Source organism: Rhyacophila brunnea, unplaced genomic scaffold, assembly GCF_057557595.1.
Source record: "Rhyacophila brunnea isolate RB1 unplaced genomic scaffold, BYU_Rbru_1.0 scaffold_11, whole genome shotgun sequence".
NCBI lineage: Eukaryota > Metazoa > Arthropoda > Insecta > Trichoptera > Rhyacophilidae > Rhyacophila > Rhyacophila brunnea.
Window position 1 is genome coordinate 30,121,497 of NW_028232763.1, and position 19,799 is coordinate 30,141,295.

Sequence of the window (19,799 nt, forward strand, 5' to 3'; positions counted from 1 at the left end):
GTATTACCCAATTCATATAATGAAGTAGACAGGCGGCTCTCGTGGTGCAGTGCCTAAGGCACTGGCTTTCCACCCGACATTTCTCTGTTCGATTCCCGGTGAGGATTGTTCAAAATTACTAACAGTTCTACCTTGTATGAAAAAACATGGGTACGGATATTAAATTTAAAAAAAAAATGAAGTAGACAGTTCACATATTTCAAGTATCAAAGTAAGTAAGTATCAAAAATCATAAAAAAAAACTTTGGATTATACCAAGCCTTCGATGCAAGTGTTAGTAGAAGATTCTTTTGAGTTGTGTATAGTATAATATATATATATATATATATATATACATACTAATATATATGAATCATAAATTTGAGATGGGTAGCTATGTTGCTTTGAGAATAAATATATGTATGTTCATTTTATATTTATAAAGAATGAAGGCTATAAATAATCGCTTGGTGTGAAGTTTTCACTACTGACGTATATTTTGAGAAGTAATGAATTCGGTAAATACGCGAGGTCAAACACATTAAAAACATCAATGAAATGTTTTGATAATAATTAAACTTTAATAGTATAATTCATTGTCTTCGGTTACTTACCCCTAATAATTATAAAGAGACAGTTTCTTGGTAAGTACCTACCCAGTTTGGCATTAAGTCTATTTCTCCCGGAGCAAATATCTATATCACTCTACACGTAGATACTAATAGTACAGCGACAACATATCGGATCAGAGAGAGTTTGTGTAGTCGCACACCGTTTTCTCACGGCAATAATTCACATTGCAGACATAATTGGAATTTTCCCATCACTCTGTGTGACTAACATCCTCATTCTTCGTTTCCTCACACCTCAAACGGTATGTTTTGGTATGTTTAATTCCTCGTAGATTCGAATAATTCAGCACTATGTTTGTAATTAAATTATTTTTTTATTTAAAATACACAAGATTTAAAAATTTGAATACACATTTCCACTACACACATTATTATAATACCACCTCAAATATATATGTCTAACAGAAAAAATATACCGCATTGAACCTGTAGGTATATATTTAGTAATATAAAGTCAAACCGTTATAAAATCATATAGTAGGTACCTAACTACATAATAACAAAACAGTTAAATATTTGAAATTTATTAAACCTGTGGTTACGGAGTAAAAGTAAGTCAGTTTGCAACTGAGATAATCGATTTTGAAATATATCACAGTTTTAAAAAATAAATACCTACTCTTGCTCAGAGGTTAATTATTATTGGTGTTTTTTTTTTATTTATTTCATATTATTTATTTATAATTAAGTTTTTGATTTTGTGTTTTATTCTATGTTATAAATAAGTAATTCTACAGTTTTAAAATGATTTTCTCAATCTAAGTTATTTCTAAAAATTATAATATTTAATTATTTGGCTGAGATGTGACAAAATCATACACAAAAAAAGCACAACTATTTACACGTCATATTGACATTAAAATATTAATTTTGTAAAAAACGCGACTTTATAACTTTTACCCCTTTACCACAGAAACGTAGAAAACTTATGATGTATTTAGTTGCCTATATTTTATTTAGTATAATGGAGTCGAAAGCGTTGTAAATATTTTTTTTTCTTTTATTTCATTTTGTGTTTTTATCCTAATCACAAATATTTAGGTACATTTAGTCGATAACTTGCTTTACAAATTATTTATAATCGCACATTCTGTTGAGTGACCACTTAAAAGAATGTCAATTTATAACGTCTTCATATTTAATTGAAATAATATTTTATTACAAAATAAAAAATATGAAGCTCTCAGATAGTGTACGTTTTAATAATAATTCACAAGAAACACAATTGGTTAGTAACTTTATATTTAAAATCATTAGATGGGAAATAAAATATGTGAGTTTGGAATCCACTAGAAGGGTTTATAAAATTATGTTTTCTCTAAAATAAGAATAACACATTCTTAAAATTTGTGTACATTCAGACTTTAATAAAAAAAATAATTCAATCAACGGTAAGCTACTATTTTGATTTGTGTAGTAATAAAAATGACTATTTCACATAACACATTTTTATAGCGTTAGATTTTAATCATTTTTCTAAAATGTATTCTACTTCTTCTTTTAAGTAATTGTAATAAATTATACGTAGAGAATTAATAACTTTATGCAATAATTTTATTGTTAAAATAATATAAATGAGCTACGTCAAAAATTCAAATACAGTTTGATATAACTACTAAACTTGTATTCCTTATAACAATAGCAAAGTGAAACCAATTATTATTCTAATCAATATACTAAAATAGATAGGCGACTTTTATTTAACGAAGCTCTTACCGACCTGTCATATTGTATATGCTTCCAAGCTTACGTATAGCGGCTTCGTAGAGCGCTACGTCGCTACGGCGTAGCGCTAGTATATGCAGTTCGTTGTGTAATGCCACCATACTTCCCGTCCTCTTCCCTTCTCCGCCGACCAGCTTCCGTTCATCTTCGACTAATCGCTTTAGCAAAAATAGTTAATTTACTTTTCACCGGCGGCTGTCGCACAGGTATTTCTACCGTACACACCTGAGAAAATACACAGACGGTTAAAATTTTTATCGCTTAATATATTTCTCATTGGATATTAAATTAGATTTATATTAAATTTCATTATAATATATTTATTGATGATACACAATTCTCATATTGCGATAAACAAAATTAGTAGAAAAAAAATATGGTTTTTTTTTGGTTTTAGTTTTAGATTTATAAATGTTTATGCTACATCTCTATACAAGAAGCTTTGGTATAAGTCCGAAAACTAAGCAGGAACAGCGGTAATTATCATAGCTGATTTTGGCAAAATTCATGAGTTCAAGAATGTTAACCTAACCTAACCTAATTTAATAAATAATCCAGTATATCGATTGTTTTCAAAATTTGTTTAACGCTGGCTTCCACTAAATATACAAGAACTGATAGTTTTTATTATTAAATCGTGCCATTAAGCCTAGTTATAATAATTATCATCAGTATTTTGAAAATTCAACAAAAGTAGTTGAGATAGTATGTTGAGACTAAAATTTGGAGAGATTCTGGCATCAGCTAAGAGTGAAGGTAAGTACTGTTGCCATGGTAATAATAGTGGCAAAAGGTGCCTGTTGAAAGTAGGAGGGCTGTGGGTAGGTAACTTAAAGAAAGTCATAGGACAGTCATATTTGCAGGACTTGAATTAAGTTTTTTTTCATCATCAGTATTTTACTGAACTAAAAATATTATATTCACGAAAAAAGACAACAGGCACTAAATTAGATTTAGGCTAGAAAAATTCAACTGTCTAGAGTTCAGCGTTTTGTCGAAGGGACCGTTTTGCGCGAAAAAATAATGAATATATACAAAAGACATAAGAAAGAGAAAGAAATAGGCTTTTGTATCTATAGCGTCAGGTTTTCACATTGTGTGCGTGTGTTTTTTACAATATATTATGTCTAATCGTTTGTATGACGTGTTATATACTTGTACCAAGTTAGTTGAAGCCTTTATTAGATTGTGTTATAGTTCGTATGTTCGTATAGTAGCCGATTCAAAATGTAACTTCCCGAGGCTTGTTTTTTTGGGCTAAGAGAGTATGTTGCGATCTCGGCCAAATAGTTAGAAATCAATTCTATAACCGTGTATAATTGTCATATAAACGTATTTTAATTCACATTAGTATCAAAATACATGTATTTGGTCAGGCCCAACTGCAAGTAAAGTATACGTTGTCAATTACTTACCCCTCAAATAATAACTGCACCCAGATTTCTGTCATTCTTCGTGAACTACCGTAAGTTCCAGTACCACAATATTTATTATTAGTACCTTGATTTAAACTATAAATGCTGGTAAGTAAGCAATATTAATTAAATTGGAGAAATACTTCAGTTAGGTACATCAGTTGCATGACTATTAGTAAATTTCGTCGTGATTAGGTAGGTTGTTGCTGGATAAATTATTAAAGCACATTGTTTCCGTAGATAAATAAGGATCTCTTCTAAATTGTAGACTGCAGTATGTAAGCATACCTAAGATAAAGTCAGTTGGATAAAGAATGTTATATTCAGAAGAATTATTATTCATTGAATAAAAAAATGGTAAAAAATGTTTATTAAACAGAAACACTCCAAACATACTCAAAATAAATCACAGTGGCATCCTGAAATTCGCAAATCGTTGCTGTAAAAATGACCATTCGATATGACATGCCATTAAATTTGTTTACGCTTCTTTAAACAGCAAGTCCCATCGAAACTCGGACCGGCATTTCATATTAAAGTCAATAGCCTAAGGGTGTTTTTATACATATGTCAATAAAATCCACCCCATCCGTGCGGCGATATGTAAACCCAATATCCATTGAAATCCACTCACAATTCCATTTCGATACAGGACATAGGTACAGCGTACAAACTTACGTACCTTTTCACGATCACGCCGGTGGCGGCGGGTCAATGGTATACATCTGTAAACTTCACTGATTGTAAAACTTTAAAATAAAACGAAATTACAAAAAATAACATTTTCATATTAAAATCATTTTTTTCCGCCATTATCTACTTACATTATAAGACCATTTTATTTGCGGACAGTTTCGCTAAGATATAAATTATAAAAGATAACATGATTGCGTGTATTTGTAGCGATCATGCTACTCTGCATTAAATTAGTGACACACTTTAATATGTAGGTTTTGTTATTAAAACAAAACATTAGCAATAATAATTGTCAGCATTTCCTCAATCATAACTAGATCAGTAGTATCTGTTTTTGATTGAGAATTACAACAATATCTATTGTACTATATGTACTGCATTACTATAAATAAGAAGAACAATCTATGAATCCTCACTCAATTCATCGAGTCCGTTACAAGACGTGGGTACTGCTATTGTCACGAGTTCTTCAATCGACATATTACATCCGTTACAGTGATGCCAACCGTATTATAATTATAGTACAATACTATAATTTTGATTCCGCAAAAAATTTAAAATACTACAATTTTACGCCAAATATACCAAAATACTATAATTTTAAAGGATTCAAGACGAAAAATGTTCCTGTACTATATATTTTTCCGAAATACTATAGTTTTTACGCCTTTGTACTATAATCAGCATATATAAAGATGGCAACACTGATCCGTTATTCCATTCGAATTTTTCGATAATATCGATCAGATAAGTACATCTTTACCTCTAGATTATAATCTCACATCATTATCCTTATTATTGTATTCAGTGTAATCTTGTAACAACTAATAAACTTTCATCTCAACAACCAGGCAACAACGACCTTTACTACCAATACATCATCAAATCTCGAAACATTTGTACATGAGTTCTAAGAATGCGACTCATTAAATTCAACTTGCATTACATTGATATATGAAGCCTAGACTAATTATTAATATTATATTGATTTAACTGTTGTTATCATGATACAAATCGATTATAAAATAATTAATTGCGTAAACCATACACACTAAGTTTATATTTTATATTATGTCATCTTCATTGTCAAGTGGGTTCAATGTACAGTTAGGTGACGGCCTCGGTATGTATTTAGTTATTCCAAAAAAATGTTACGGACGTGGAATGTTCCAACAATTTCCGTATGGTCCTTTGTCTCAAGGTGTGTAGTGGTTAATAACCAAGCGAGTTCGAATAAATACTGATTTCACTTCATGGGAATTTTAAAGTAATGATTTTATTCAGTTTCAGATTCGAAATTTAGACATCTCTAAAATATTGTGATTGGTTGTGTTTCTATAATATATTCAAGTAATTGTCATATTTAGGTTTCCACAATACAGAGCGGTTTATTTAATATTAAAAATATTGACACTGTTAACAATAATTAGATATATTATATTATTTAATAATAAAAATATCTAGACATTCAAAAATATTTGACAAGCGTTTGGTGGTTTGCGGGGGTGAGATATTCACGACCCTTTCACACTGGACACGATCATCATTCTAGGACCTGAAGCGAAATGTCAATTGATTGTCAATAAGTTGATTTGGGGAACCAACTCCATCCATTGGATACAAGCCCTTCCAAAGAACACTGCATAGTGTACATACCTACTTATTTGAACAGTTTATAAAAAAAGATTAAGGAACACATTTCACGTCTTTTAGAGAGATATATGAAATTTTAATTAATATTATCTTCTTCTTATTTCGGTCCATTTTTGAAGGTTATCGACCAAATTGCAGTACATCTCTCTATCCAAGATCAGTCGTATCCAATCACCAATACTTTAGAGTTTGGACATTGGATCACTTACCTAATATTATATTGGTCTTTTTGTGTCGAAGATATTAATTAAATAAATTAATACCAGATTATTGCATAATATGTAGCTTGCTGTGATTATTATACTTACTTAACCATCCGATATCAGTATAAGCCAAACACAGGGTCGTGGTATTTCCTTCGGTCCATCACCACTTTCTGCACCTCTTGCCATGCGTGAAGATGACGAAGTGCATATTAATTTTAATATTTTCAGTTTAATGGGCTGGGTAACCCAAGGTGACATTGCAGTAGCGGTATTTTTAAATAATCCACTTCAGTGTTTAAATCAGGGCGAGTAGTTGCAGTTTCATATTTGAAGTTATTCCGTTGTTTTGCAAATACCCAGTGGGCAGTGCATCGAAAATTTTATTCATATTTTATGCCCTTCATCCCTTTTATGCGGATTTTATAGGATTCGAGCCATTCGTATAACTAGTAAAAAAATACGAAAAATCACTACCTACATACAATAAAATTTCCCTCAATATACAAAAGAGTATTTCATTTTACACAAAACCAACCCCAACCAAGGAAGGAGTAGATATGGCGGAATCCGCGAAACGGCCGTAACATACCGATTTAGTCGATGGAATTAAATGAAAATTCCACGATTTATGTTATTTTATTTGGCTTTGATGTTGTGGGTGAGGTTTAGTGGTATTTTTTTAATATCATATCCTCTATGAACATGTACCAGTTCTGTATTATCCCAATTTCTCATAATGTTATTACGTATCATCATTTATTACAATGCATAAAAAATAATATGTTTACTTTATCTATAGTATAGTATAAGATTTAGGACGATTGGGTGCCACTCATTGGGCGACAGGACGACATCCGGGCGCCGCGTATTGAATATAATGCGAGAAAAAATACTCATACACTACGTCTTGAACCATTAAGTCTAAGCATGCCTATATTATTATCGTGCTATCCGCTATTGAAGGTTGATAATCATTAGGGCAGTATTTGCTATATTTTTTGCTACCCGGAATAGATCGGTGAAGAAGCACTAATACCAATTACGGAGGAGGTTCTTAACCGACGAAATGTCATGTCAGATGACATCCTACGTAATCTTATTTATAATTTTAAGCAATTGTTAATCTAATCAAGATTCTGATGTTTTATAGTATTTAAAAACTTTTGTAGGTATGTAGACAATCAATAAGATACATACGTGTAAGTAAGCTTCTAAGATTCATCATGCGACAAGCCAAACCATTCAAGAATCCAAATGTCATACGTACATTCTACGTCTCGTTAGTGGGTAGTATTCTTGAATATGGGTCTATTATCTGGAATCATTATGAAGTTTCCTACAAACTTATTTTTGAGAGCGTCTAGAAGAAATTTCTTCAATGTCTTAAAAATATATAATTATTTTCCCATAAATAATTAGTCAAACGATTTTACTTTCCGACTGCCTTTCTACAAAGCATGCTCACTTTTCACTCTCTTGAATCTCGTAGGTCACTTTTGCTCTTGAGACATTTTTTCCTGTTATCACAAGAGATGGTTTCCAATCCTGGCGTCATAAAGAATTTAAATGTATATGCGCCTGTCAATCACCTACGTGGTCAAGGCCATGACCTATTTTGGGTTAGAACTGTTTCCGCAAGTAAAGCCTATCAGAAAACACTAGTGAGGGGTGAGAGACTAAGAAATACGCTCCCTAAAGACATAGATATTTTCAATGATGGGCTGTGCATTTTGTCTTTGAAACTTAATTTAAATGTTTTTTTTCTTCTCTCTTGCGAGAGTAATATTTGTTATAATGCAAATCTCATGTTGTAAACGTCCTGAACGTTTCTTAAATAAATAAAAAAATCTCAGATTTTCAGAGTACACGTGTGTCTCATGTTACAAATATGTTTGGAACTTAAAATGATTTCCAGGTAATTTACTTGTTCAGCTTAGAATCCTTTTCTCGGTTTCACTTTTAATATATTTTAGGATGTATCAAAGAAAAATATGTTGATGATAAATAAAATAAACATTGTTACGATTTAAAATTGATTTTTAATTTTTGTCTTTTCATCTACGATACAAGGCACACACACATAATTTATTTACATTGAAGAAATAAAAACCTTGCTGAGATAGATACATAATAATTTAAAAAATAAAACAATCATGAAGCGTCTCACAATAACTTTAAAGCAAATATTCATGACGGGAAATATTACAAACGAAATAATATTATTCATGATTCACGCGATTCGGAACACATTTTATTTTGCACAATTTCAGCACGATATTTTCTAAGTACGCAATACCATTAAAAATTAAAATTTATTACCTACGAATTTAGAAGAAAACATATATAATTAACTTTCATTCGTAAACCTCATTCACACTGATCGATCCTAAGACATATAACAACTATTCAATTGATATCGGTAGTGTGGTTTAGGATATCACTTATTTAAAAATCTATATTATATTTTATTACTGATTACATAATTTGATCATTATGATAGAAGTAGTTGTTCTTCAATTTTAGACATTGATTGCATAATAAAAGTAGCTAAATGATTCAGTTAAAATGGTTTCAATGTCATTTCTAAATTATTACAATTTCGCTAATTGCAATTTACTGTGTCTACTCTACCATTCATTATAATAAAGTACAATATTAAATCAGTCAATGCTGCGAGTTCATTGTTTATTAAACTAAAAAAACACCTTTGAAAAAATTTCATTTCACTTCTTCCTGCATTGCTTAATTAAATAAACAATTCCAATCAGTTTTACACAATTTCCGTCCACTAAAACCGAAAGAGTTATTACAATTAATAATGACAATGCGATTAAATTATTTATTTGTGCAATTTTTACGATACGATACAGTAAAGTAAAATTAATAAGACATATTTGTCTACTGTAATTTTGTGACAATTAGTTAGGATTGCACAGTTAATATTTTATATTAATATTTATATCGATAAGAATCGATATAAAAAAACTCTTCATTAAACTATCAATATACCTAATCGTATACAAAAAATATATTGATTATCAACAATACATTGATAGGATAATGGAAATATTATATCTATATGTTTCGTATCATATATAATTTATCAATTGTTAGTAGCGATGAATTGTAAAAAATATCAAAAATTCGCCTGCGGCGCAATTACTTATTGCAATAAAAAATATTACATTAATTTCTTTAACATAGAATTTTGAAACCATATTTGTAGGTTATGTATTTCTAAGAATTTATTTGGCGTTTACTATAATATAATACTGAATTATACTAAGTTTGTTTTGTATGCAGTACAAAATTTCAATGCAAAAGTGTTTTTTTAGCGTTTCAACTCAGTAATGGCAACATCGAATGACTCACGTCTATAATAATAATGCTTTACAAACTATATATGGCATAGACAAATGAATCATGGATATAAGAAATTATGATAGTAGTAATTACACTTGTGTTTTATTCATTTTATTCACAATATCCTAACAATAATAATTTGTACAGTCAACATATTATTCACTAATTTATATCGCAATTATTTAGTTCTACTACCAAAAAGATGGTAAATATTATTTTTAATCTTCACTTTTATATCAAAAGATTCATTTTTTTTAATCAAGTGGAAGAAAATTGTTTTTTTTTCATTGTCTTTCATCATTCAATGACACATTTTATAATTATTATTTTCGTATTTGTTGCAAGCACTTGACAATATTTCTTTAAAACTCATATCATGCTAAAGAATTCAATTTAGATTTTTTTAACAATACAATAATAGTTAATGACTGACCCAATATTGTTTCATTTTTCGATTTTATTTTAAATTGAAACAACTATCGACTCGGTCATAGGTAGGTACTTGATACAAAAGATAAATACATACATAAATTTTAAATAAAAAAAATATAAATAAATACTTGGCTTTTGGATGAACTTTTTATAAGAATATGCGTTTAAAAGCAGTCTTATACTTTTATGTATTATAAATAAAATATATTTGAATTAAAATATCTAAACATTTTTTATCAATATATTATTTTGAAATGACGACATTAAATTTAATTTTAAAAGGTACCTTTCTAACACTTTTGCAGTGATATGTCTTTTAGTTTTGCAGGTAAGTATTAAAAAATAATGTATGAAACTTCAAAAAACAAAACTTTCATTGAAATTACTTATATAAAAATAAAACATTATGACATTCAATCATCCTCGAGTTGGGGTGTTATGAAATTAGTAACAATTTTAAACAGCTATAACTCAGCAACTAATTAATTAATGGACAGTAACAAATGATATATTCTTGGAGATTCAAATATCCAAAAGTGTCAATATGGTACAAGGCTAATTAATGTCCACAAAGTGCGGGGCGCGTAGGGAGGGGACGTACCTACGATTATTTTGAAAATTGCTTTCTATTTAGGACTTAGGTTAATTCAAAGTTTATGTAATAGTATAATAAATAATGCTTGGTACCTATTTCAATTATATTTCATGAATGTGTATATACGTTTTCAATCGATCTAATATTGTTGTGATTGATTTTTTTTTATGAAGACAAGTAAATGAATATTGAATATTCGTTTCGCTTTCCTCTCTTTTTCTTTTAAACGATATTATAAATAATTTTATATGATCGAATTATTTTTGTAAATACTGCGATTGAAAATATATTAAAGTTAAAATCATATTATGTTTATAAAAAATCGTGAATAACTGATGTAAAAGGTAAATATATAGAATAATACTACTTCAAATTTGTACAATTTATGATAAAAATATTCGGTATACCTATTGAAATTCAATATCATCATTTCATTAAAATTACCTACAAATACATGACAATGAACCACTAAGCAACTTCATTCGGAGCGATGAAAAAGTTTAATAATCGTACGAATATGTTGATATAATATTAATTCAGCTAATTGAATACAAATCTCATGAGAGAGAAAACGAATACATTGAAATGAATATTTACAAGATGTTCATATTACTAATTGTCTAATAATAATAATACACATTTCGCGAATTTGCTCACACGTTTTCCCTTTTCAAGACGATGGGGCTAAAACTTCACAAGGATATCATAAGAGACGTCGTTGTATTGTATTTCAAAACTGCTTAGAATTATATTTTATTTCTATCTAAGATTTAAATTTATGAAAAATAATTATAAACAAAATCACAGTAAAATTAGTTTACGTGAATATCAGTGGCGAGCGGTCCATATATGTGGCGCATACTTAATAAGTATTTCAAGCTATAAATTTATTGACATACTAGCTACTCGGTATTGCTCCCTATGGGATCAAACGTGAGGTTGCTATTCGATAGTATCTTACAATTTCTCATTACTTTAAGACAGCAACGTCAAAGTATACTTTAATTTGAAACCAATGACAATTTTTTTTGAAAAAATGTCATCAATATATAATAGAAATTTCAAAATACATGATTTATAAGAAGCATGCCCGATCTCATTTGACACCGCACGCCATTGGTGAATATATACAAAATACTACGAGAAGAAATTTGTACAAATTTAATTAAATAACTATAAACAAAAAAAAATACACGTAGTTTTATATTATATTTTATTATTGAATGTATTTTTAGTGAATAAACTCAAAACCCATGGAATCTCATGAACTATTTAGTCATTCTATCGTGTGTATTTTTTTTAAATAACTTTGGTCAGGATTTTCGATAATAGAAAAAAAAATATAATTTCGTTTTATAGTACCATGTAATTGGTCGATTTCTGAGATAAATTTTATTTTTCGACCAATGCTAGATTGAATGCTATTGTCACGCTGCTGGAATCACTCGCACATCAACAACAATGTTTGTCATTCAAACAACGTGACGCATTTTAGCAAAGCACGATGGGCAATTATACGTGAATCACATTGATTTTAACTACTTCCGTTAAAAATCGATGTTTTTTTCAGAAATCACGCCGAATGGCCAATGACGTTTGAATTTAATTCGACAAATCACGTAGCTGCCCTAACAATACCTTGAAGGTTTGACCAATTGAGAGAAGTTATTGATTGGCTATTAGGAGATAGGTTTCTCTCTATAGTTATAAAAATAGTTTAAGAGATTCCCAGTGAATGAAAAAGTGTGTCTTTTGATCCTGTTAAATGCCATTTTAATTTAATGCAAAATACGCCTATTATGTAATCTTTTTTTTTATTTAGTACTACACACAAGATTTGATAATATTGTTGGTACATATTTTTTATTATAGAAAATACATAATATTAAAAAAAAACTCGGAAATACACATCTTAGAAAAAAAATGAGTAGGTATCACTACAATTGTTGCAATTGTACCATAGGTAAAGTTGCTCATCTTTCGATTGGCGGAATTTTAAGTACTTCAGATACACCAAGTTATTTCCTACTTTTCCTACTTACTTTTTTCTAAGATTTTTTTGATAGGTATAGTTCTAAGGTCAATCAAAATTATGTATTTTCAATTTGAAATGTGAGATCACATAAGTTTTAAATGTGAGGTCTATGTAAGAAGGGACGTATTTATACATAATTGAAAAATTGTCAGCGTACATTTCAGATTACCCATTATTTACTGAAAAAAAAATGACTGTGGTACTAATTTGGCAGTCTTTCAATTTACATTTATGTAATCTTAAAGAATGTAATGAACATATTGAATTTTGCCTTGTTTATTTTTTTTTGTACACCGGTATTCGTTAAAATTAATATGTATGATGAAATATCTAAGCAGTTTGAATTACAAGTACTAAGTTATTAGAGAAAAAACCTTATGTGTTCTATTCCCTTAATGTCATCGAAGATTTAAGTCTGAAACTGTCACGCAAACACGAAAAGTGTCACCAGAATCGATATAGATCACGATACGCATCGACTCGAGAATGGCGGAGGTGTCCTCAGTTGGGCGCCTCTCTGAACTCAGGTTTGACGCTGATGAGAGGCTTCCTGGGCGATTCGGGCGCGGGGGGGTGATGATCAATCGTACCCCCCTGGTGGGTGGGGGCGTTGGGCTGGGCGGGGGCGCGCGGGGGGCTCCCCGCGTCCCTGGGTGCCGCGAGCTAAGTGGCGCTGCTGAACAGTACGGAGCTTTTGTAGTAGCCCGCGCGGTCTCCCAGCGGCGATTTCACGTCGCGTTCCATTGCCTGCGCACGAGACTTTCGCTCCAGCTCGATCTCTTGCGCCAAGGATTCTGTTGGCAAACAAAAAAAAACAAATAAGTTATACTGTAATATACAAACACCATTTTACATAACATTTTTATGCGATAACAAACGACTGTTTGTCCAACATTATTATTTTGCTCCACGATAGAAGAAAAGTCAGGGTATACAACATTAATGTGAACAGGTTTAACTCCCCTTTGGGTGTGGTTAAACGTGGTATGATTGTCGACTGTGGAAAATGTAGGATTAACTAAAGGATATGTTATTTTCAATAATTAAGGCAGTCTCATAATAATATGCATTACAGTTTGTCACGTGAGATTTATTTGGTAAATGGAAATTTTGGCATAATAGTATGCATTTTGGTACAATTATTTAATAATTTATGACTGTTTTAACTGTTTCAAGGATAAATTAAAAATATTTTGACGGATTGATTACATCATCTGCGTCAAATGAAATTGCTGGTACTGATATCGAGGTGGTATTGGGCTGATATTGAGAAAACGATTTTTTTTCGCTTCGGTACATGTTCAAACACGCGCGTTAACATGATCTTAATTTTATAGGCGTATTTAAAAAAATACTACCTTATTCTTAGGTCAATAATTATTATAAAACAATCATTATTCATAGGATGTTTATCACATTTGAATGTTCAAAGACATAGCTTATAATCAGTATCTTTAGAATTATCTTCAACTGTGTAAATTGTGCCCATTTTTTGAATAATACAATGCCTAATTCTTGTCAAATTTGGAATCACAGAGATTATAAAATATAATTTTTTTATCGTAAATATTTCACCATAATGTTAACATTAATTTTACTAATGGTTTTATAAATGCGTTTAAAAATTAATAAAACTAAAAATCTTAACATCACTGCACATGAATGTACTAAAATATGACTATATTCTAAAACATTTGATCGAGAGGTTTAAAAGAATACAATTTTATGTAATAAAAATATTTTATGCGTCATCAAATGTTTAAAATAAATATAAGGGATAATAAGGCTTCAAAATTATAAAAGTAGATTATCTACAACGCTTATGGAATATTCAGGATTATGCTCTGAAAATACCATAAAAGCTCCATTTTGATCTACGTGGCGCACGTCAGCCCTTAAAAATGTATCCCCTTTTGTGCTAACTTGATAATTTAATAATTAAAAATAATAAGAACTTATCTTTGCTAAAATTCTGTTAGAAAAACTTCCTTTTGTGGTTGTTTTTTGAGTATAAATTGTATTTTTTTAAAACGACGAATTACTACAATTTTCCTAAAAAAAATAGGAGGTTGTTTATTTAAATATTCATCTATGTCCTTGTACAAGTTTTCAAAACGGTCATAAGTTTTTTAATAACATTTCGCAAACGCAAATAAGCTATGTTTTGAAAGCATGCAAATATATTTCAGGCATATTCTACATCGCGAGAGAGAATAAATGACGATATTGAAAAAGTTGTCTTCGAGCAAAGGTTTATTAGGTATGCCAAAGACACGAAAGCAACATCCGCGGTGTTGTTTACGACTTTCCAGGCAACAACTTTAAAATTAAACACGACCCCAATACGAGGACAGGTAATAGAAATGTAAAAGAAAAATATATATTAAACGGCTGAAGGCTAGGGAAAACTTTGTTTCTCAAATTTAAATTGCAAGACTCTTCTGCGTCCCTTGTGAAGCAAAGGGGGTGAATATTATAATTTCGCAGCAAGCAGGCAATAAATACGAGGAAAAAACATTAAGATACACAAAGAAAAAGATCATTTTATTCCGATTGAGTTGTAACATACAAAGGGGCAATTTTGACGTTCAAAAGGTAAGCGCAAATCTTGTCAAAACGACTCCAAGTTGCCTTTTACTGAGAATTGCTCAAAGGTTTTCTCATTTGTTCAGCTATTTCACAATTATTATTATATTACATTACATATAATACTTAGCGGAATATAGTATCATAGACAATTCCTGGAAATAAGTTAACTATTTATATGTAAGTTTTTTTTTCTAACAGTAAAAAAGTCTCTTTGATTGCATATTTGATGGACCTAGTAAACCATTAACAATATTTCTAGCAAGGTTTCCAGCCAATATCTACTGTTACTTAATCATTAAATAAACATTTATCTGTATATTACTCACACACACGAGCGCTTCGAAAAGTATGTTGACAGGTGGCACTGCCATCTGGGAATATTTATACTCATCGAATAAATATTTATCTCTCTACTAATTTAAAATGGATGTACCTATTATCATCTAGTTTTTAACATTGTTTAAATTAAATGTTACCATCAGTAGTTATCATATATATATATATATGTGTATATTTTTGTCTTTATTCAATAAATATTGCAAAATTTTAATCAATTGGCATATGTTTTTTCTACACTGAAATAATATTGTATTATATTCTACTGTATATACCAATATCTTATATATTTTGATTTGATATTCAAATTTGAGTAACAAAAAAATAATGAATTGCGCTTACAGCAAGTTCCAACTAATATGACAATATTTTTGTTTATACTACCTATAAGTAAACAGTAAAAATAAAAGTTTTAGTGAAAAAACTAATTGGCCTATATACCTATTAAAGTATTAACGAAATACAATCTTGATATATATAAAAATAATACAAATTTATTCAAAAGAGAATCAAAAACAGAGGTATGAACGAAAACGAGAATCGTTATAAAAAAAACATAAAAATGTTTCGCTTTTGTACTAAATTGTAAATTGTAATAAGCAGCCATCGTAGCGTGAAATTGAATAAAGTTCTGCAAAGCAAGACGACGACGCTGGTTCAGCGCCTGGCTAAGAAGGTCTAAGAGGTGGGGGGGAGGGTTTGAAAGCCGACTAGGGCGCAAACTCCCCTGTCACCGTGATACAGTAATTTTTTTTGCATCGAGGTACACATTTTTCTTCTTCTAAAAAAGCCGATTTAAAAGAAACACCATTATCAATTCAATTTTTGGTGTAGAAACGCCTGGCGATTGTCTGCGAATGAATAATACGACAGTAAGTTTTGTTTTTATTTGATCGTTGCAGAAGGAATAATCGAAAGCTTCTTTCAATATAAAATATCATCACGATGCCAAGTTGATAACACCTAATTTATTTAATTATTACATTAGCACTTTAAAATAAATAATAAGATAATAAACGTTTTAAATGTTAAAAATTGACAACACTTACATCCATATCCCGCCCATGACCCGAACCTTCTATTACTACGTAAAAAACGCCAATGTACAGTAATGCAATCTTTAATTTATATTATATCGAAAAGTAAATCGAAAATACTCATGATTTTTACATTCTATCTAGAAACTCTCCACGAGGAATATATTAACGAAGGTTTCAGATCGATGGCGTTATTAAAAAAAATAGTTTTTTTGACAAAGATTAAGAACCGGACCGCCCCCAAATTTGAATATAACATATTTTCAACTGTGTTTTTAATTATATGGGAACATTGAGCGTGATGACAATACTTAACCGTAGGGCATTGTCAATTTTCCTTAAGTGCAAAAATATGTAGGTACCTCTTATGTATTATGTGGATAATATTTATAGGATAGGAATTAATTTTGTTTATAATAGAATCGTCATCTTGAAGAAATTAATCGAAAGATTTTACTATTATCGATGGAAATTTAAGACCCATTAAGTGCCTGAAGCGGAAATAGTGAGTGTCTTTGTTGTCAATCGTTCTCACTTTCAGCTGTCATTTATTACTGGAACCACCCATAATACCAAAACTTCCATGTCAATGAAATTAAATGGTAGAAAATAATATGTGTTAAATTTATTGTAGATCTTTATGAATATTATGTATGTACTTACTTGTATATATTGCAAGTTATAGATCGCATAAGCGTAGACTTACAGGGTTTGTTCTTTAGTAACTACTAATTAAATCTTTTATTGTGTGGAAGAATATTCCCAAAAAATAAAACACGGAACTATATTTTCATATATTATTCATGTTCAACTGGCTCTGCTAATTCATGTTTAATGATGGAATAAAAAGGTGAAAAAATAATTCATTTGTTTTAAAACAAATGAAAATGCAGTAAACTGCATTACCGATCGAGCTTTTATTTATTATTTTCGCCAATTGATGTCACTTTGTGCGTAATATACCGTGATTTGTTGAATGTTAGGCATCACGTGACAGTCCACAAAATATACCTATGAGTAAGGTTGCAAATAAAAGTACGCGATGTAATAGCGATCGCCATTGTGATGAAATGACAATGTAGGTACCTATCGGACGTGTCTCTTGGCAAGTAGATAACCGTTGAAAAAATATAGTCATTCAATAGGACGTACTTAACGATCGCAAGTCTGGCCTTAAACCATGCGATAGAAGTAAACGGAAGAGGATAACGAGGGAGGAGTTGAGTGGTAGAAACTGAAGAAAAACTTCATCCATATAATGGATGAAAATATAATATATAAAAATTGGATTAATAAGATAATATGCATAAATGGTGTCAGATATTTGTCATATTTTTACTTTGCTGTGAGAGAAAAAGAAAATCACTTATCCAACGATAACGTCTACCGTTACAGCGATATGTACTCGCGTACTTGTATAATATCACGAAACAAACAAACATGGGGGTGACAATAATTCGAAACGTCACCAAATTCGTTCTGTGTCTAGCGCCTCTGGCGGTGAGGAGGCGAAATGCAAACGAGATATTTGAGCTAAAACACTTTATACAATAAACAACAAGAAATTCTGGAAAGGTTTCCAACACTTTGCTCGTAAACGTTAAGCGCGGCTCTCAAAAGAACACGGGGAATATTTTGCTGATGTTTTTAAATACATATTATATATATATATGATATATTATATAAGTATATCGTATATATTTTTTATATAAAACTTCATAAGTAGTGTTTATAAGATCATGTGAACAAGTGCAGGTCTAACCGAAATAATTAAAATATTTATACCTGTCACCTTGATGAGTTTTCGTTCAAATAATATGATATCAAAGATTTTTCATATAAAATAATATGTAAACATGTTGTATCCTTAACAAAATCAATGAAATATTTTCGAGTTTAATGTACCTACCTAACTAAATGATACTTTTATATTATATAATATTATTCGAAATTAGCCAAACTAGTTTACTAAGTTTGTATGAAAAATACTTCGCTTTTATAATATGCTCAGGATTATATTTTCATTGAAGAAGATTTTACTCAATATATTAGGTAATTGTTGAATATAATATAATAAATAATTTAACAAAAAAAACGAAGTAGGTATGATAGGCTGTAGTTTATATTAAGTCTCCGTACAGTATTGATTTACTAATGTACTTACACTATAATGAAGTCTGTATGGTAATGGGTTCGAATCCTGTATCTGACAGTGACGCTATAATAAGTATGTTAATTTATAAATATGTATTTTTAAGCGCAATATATTATGTTGAGTGGGTGGTCAATAACAAATTCTCGGAAAACCAACTAAATAAAATATAATTTAATATTATCAGTAACAGACTTATAGAGCATCGATATACGTAAAATAATGCAATGCTTGGCGTAATATATATACATACAGATGCGCTGGGTTGTAATAAATTTATACATAAATTACGTACCGAAAAATTATCATACTAAATTGGCAAATAAAATTGCAGTAGCGTTCGAGAGCTTTTTATTATAAGCTTTCAAACATGTAATTAAAAATTAGATAATTTTACCATATTTCATAATTTTAAAATATTATTCTCCATTGATGTCAGTAGTACTATCTCATTATTATTATTATTATATTTTTAAGACTTGTGAATAAGATTGATAAGTAGATAACTTCCAAAAGTAACTTTTAGCCAGTATAAGATGCCTCTTCGGAAGGCAAGATTCATATAGGATCGTAGAAGAAATTAAGTTTTTTTTTATGTATTTTACATTGCTATCGTAATTTTAACGAAAATAATATAATCCTGACAAAATGAGTTCGACTCGCGTCCCCTGTTTCGGGAGAGGGCGGGTACCCTAAGTGGTGCATCCACCCCGTAAGCGATTCGGAATTATGAACAGTCGAGTTGAAATAAGATTTAATATACACACAGCCCCCAATGTAAATGCAAATAGACACCGCTTGCTTTCGTGCCTATTATTTGCGAGGAGAGGCAGAGGAACGAGATGAGTGAAACCAAGGACGTGAGACAGACACCACGGTCTACTTCATTTAAGGGTTCGCGGTGAGGATGACCACGGCGCGATTTACTGGCAACACCGGTTAGAATAATTTATA

At 30.2% G+C, this 19,799-nt stretch overlaps 1 protein-coding gene across 5 annotated transcripts in view; it reads right to left on the minus strand.

The window, feature by feature from the left end:
• Nucleotides 1-13,019: 13,019 nt before the first annotated feature.
• Nucleotides 13,020-19,799, minus strand: part of dac (dachshund family transcription factor) — a 497,825-nt gene continuing 491,045 nt past the window's right edge. For all 5 annotated transcript variants that reach the window (XM_085957392.1, XM_085957385.1, XM_085957400.1 and 2 more), the window contains one exon: nucleotides 13,020-13,525. In XM_085957392.1, coding sequence (XP_085813518.1) covers nucleotides 13,395-13,525 — 131 coding nt within the window. In that variant the 3' untranslated portion in view covers nucleotides 13,020-13,394. The remainder of the gene's footprint in view (nucleotides 13,526-19,799) is intronic.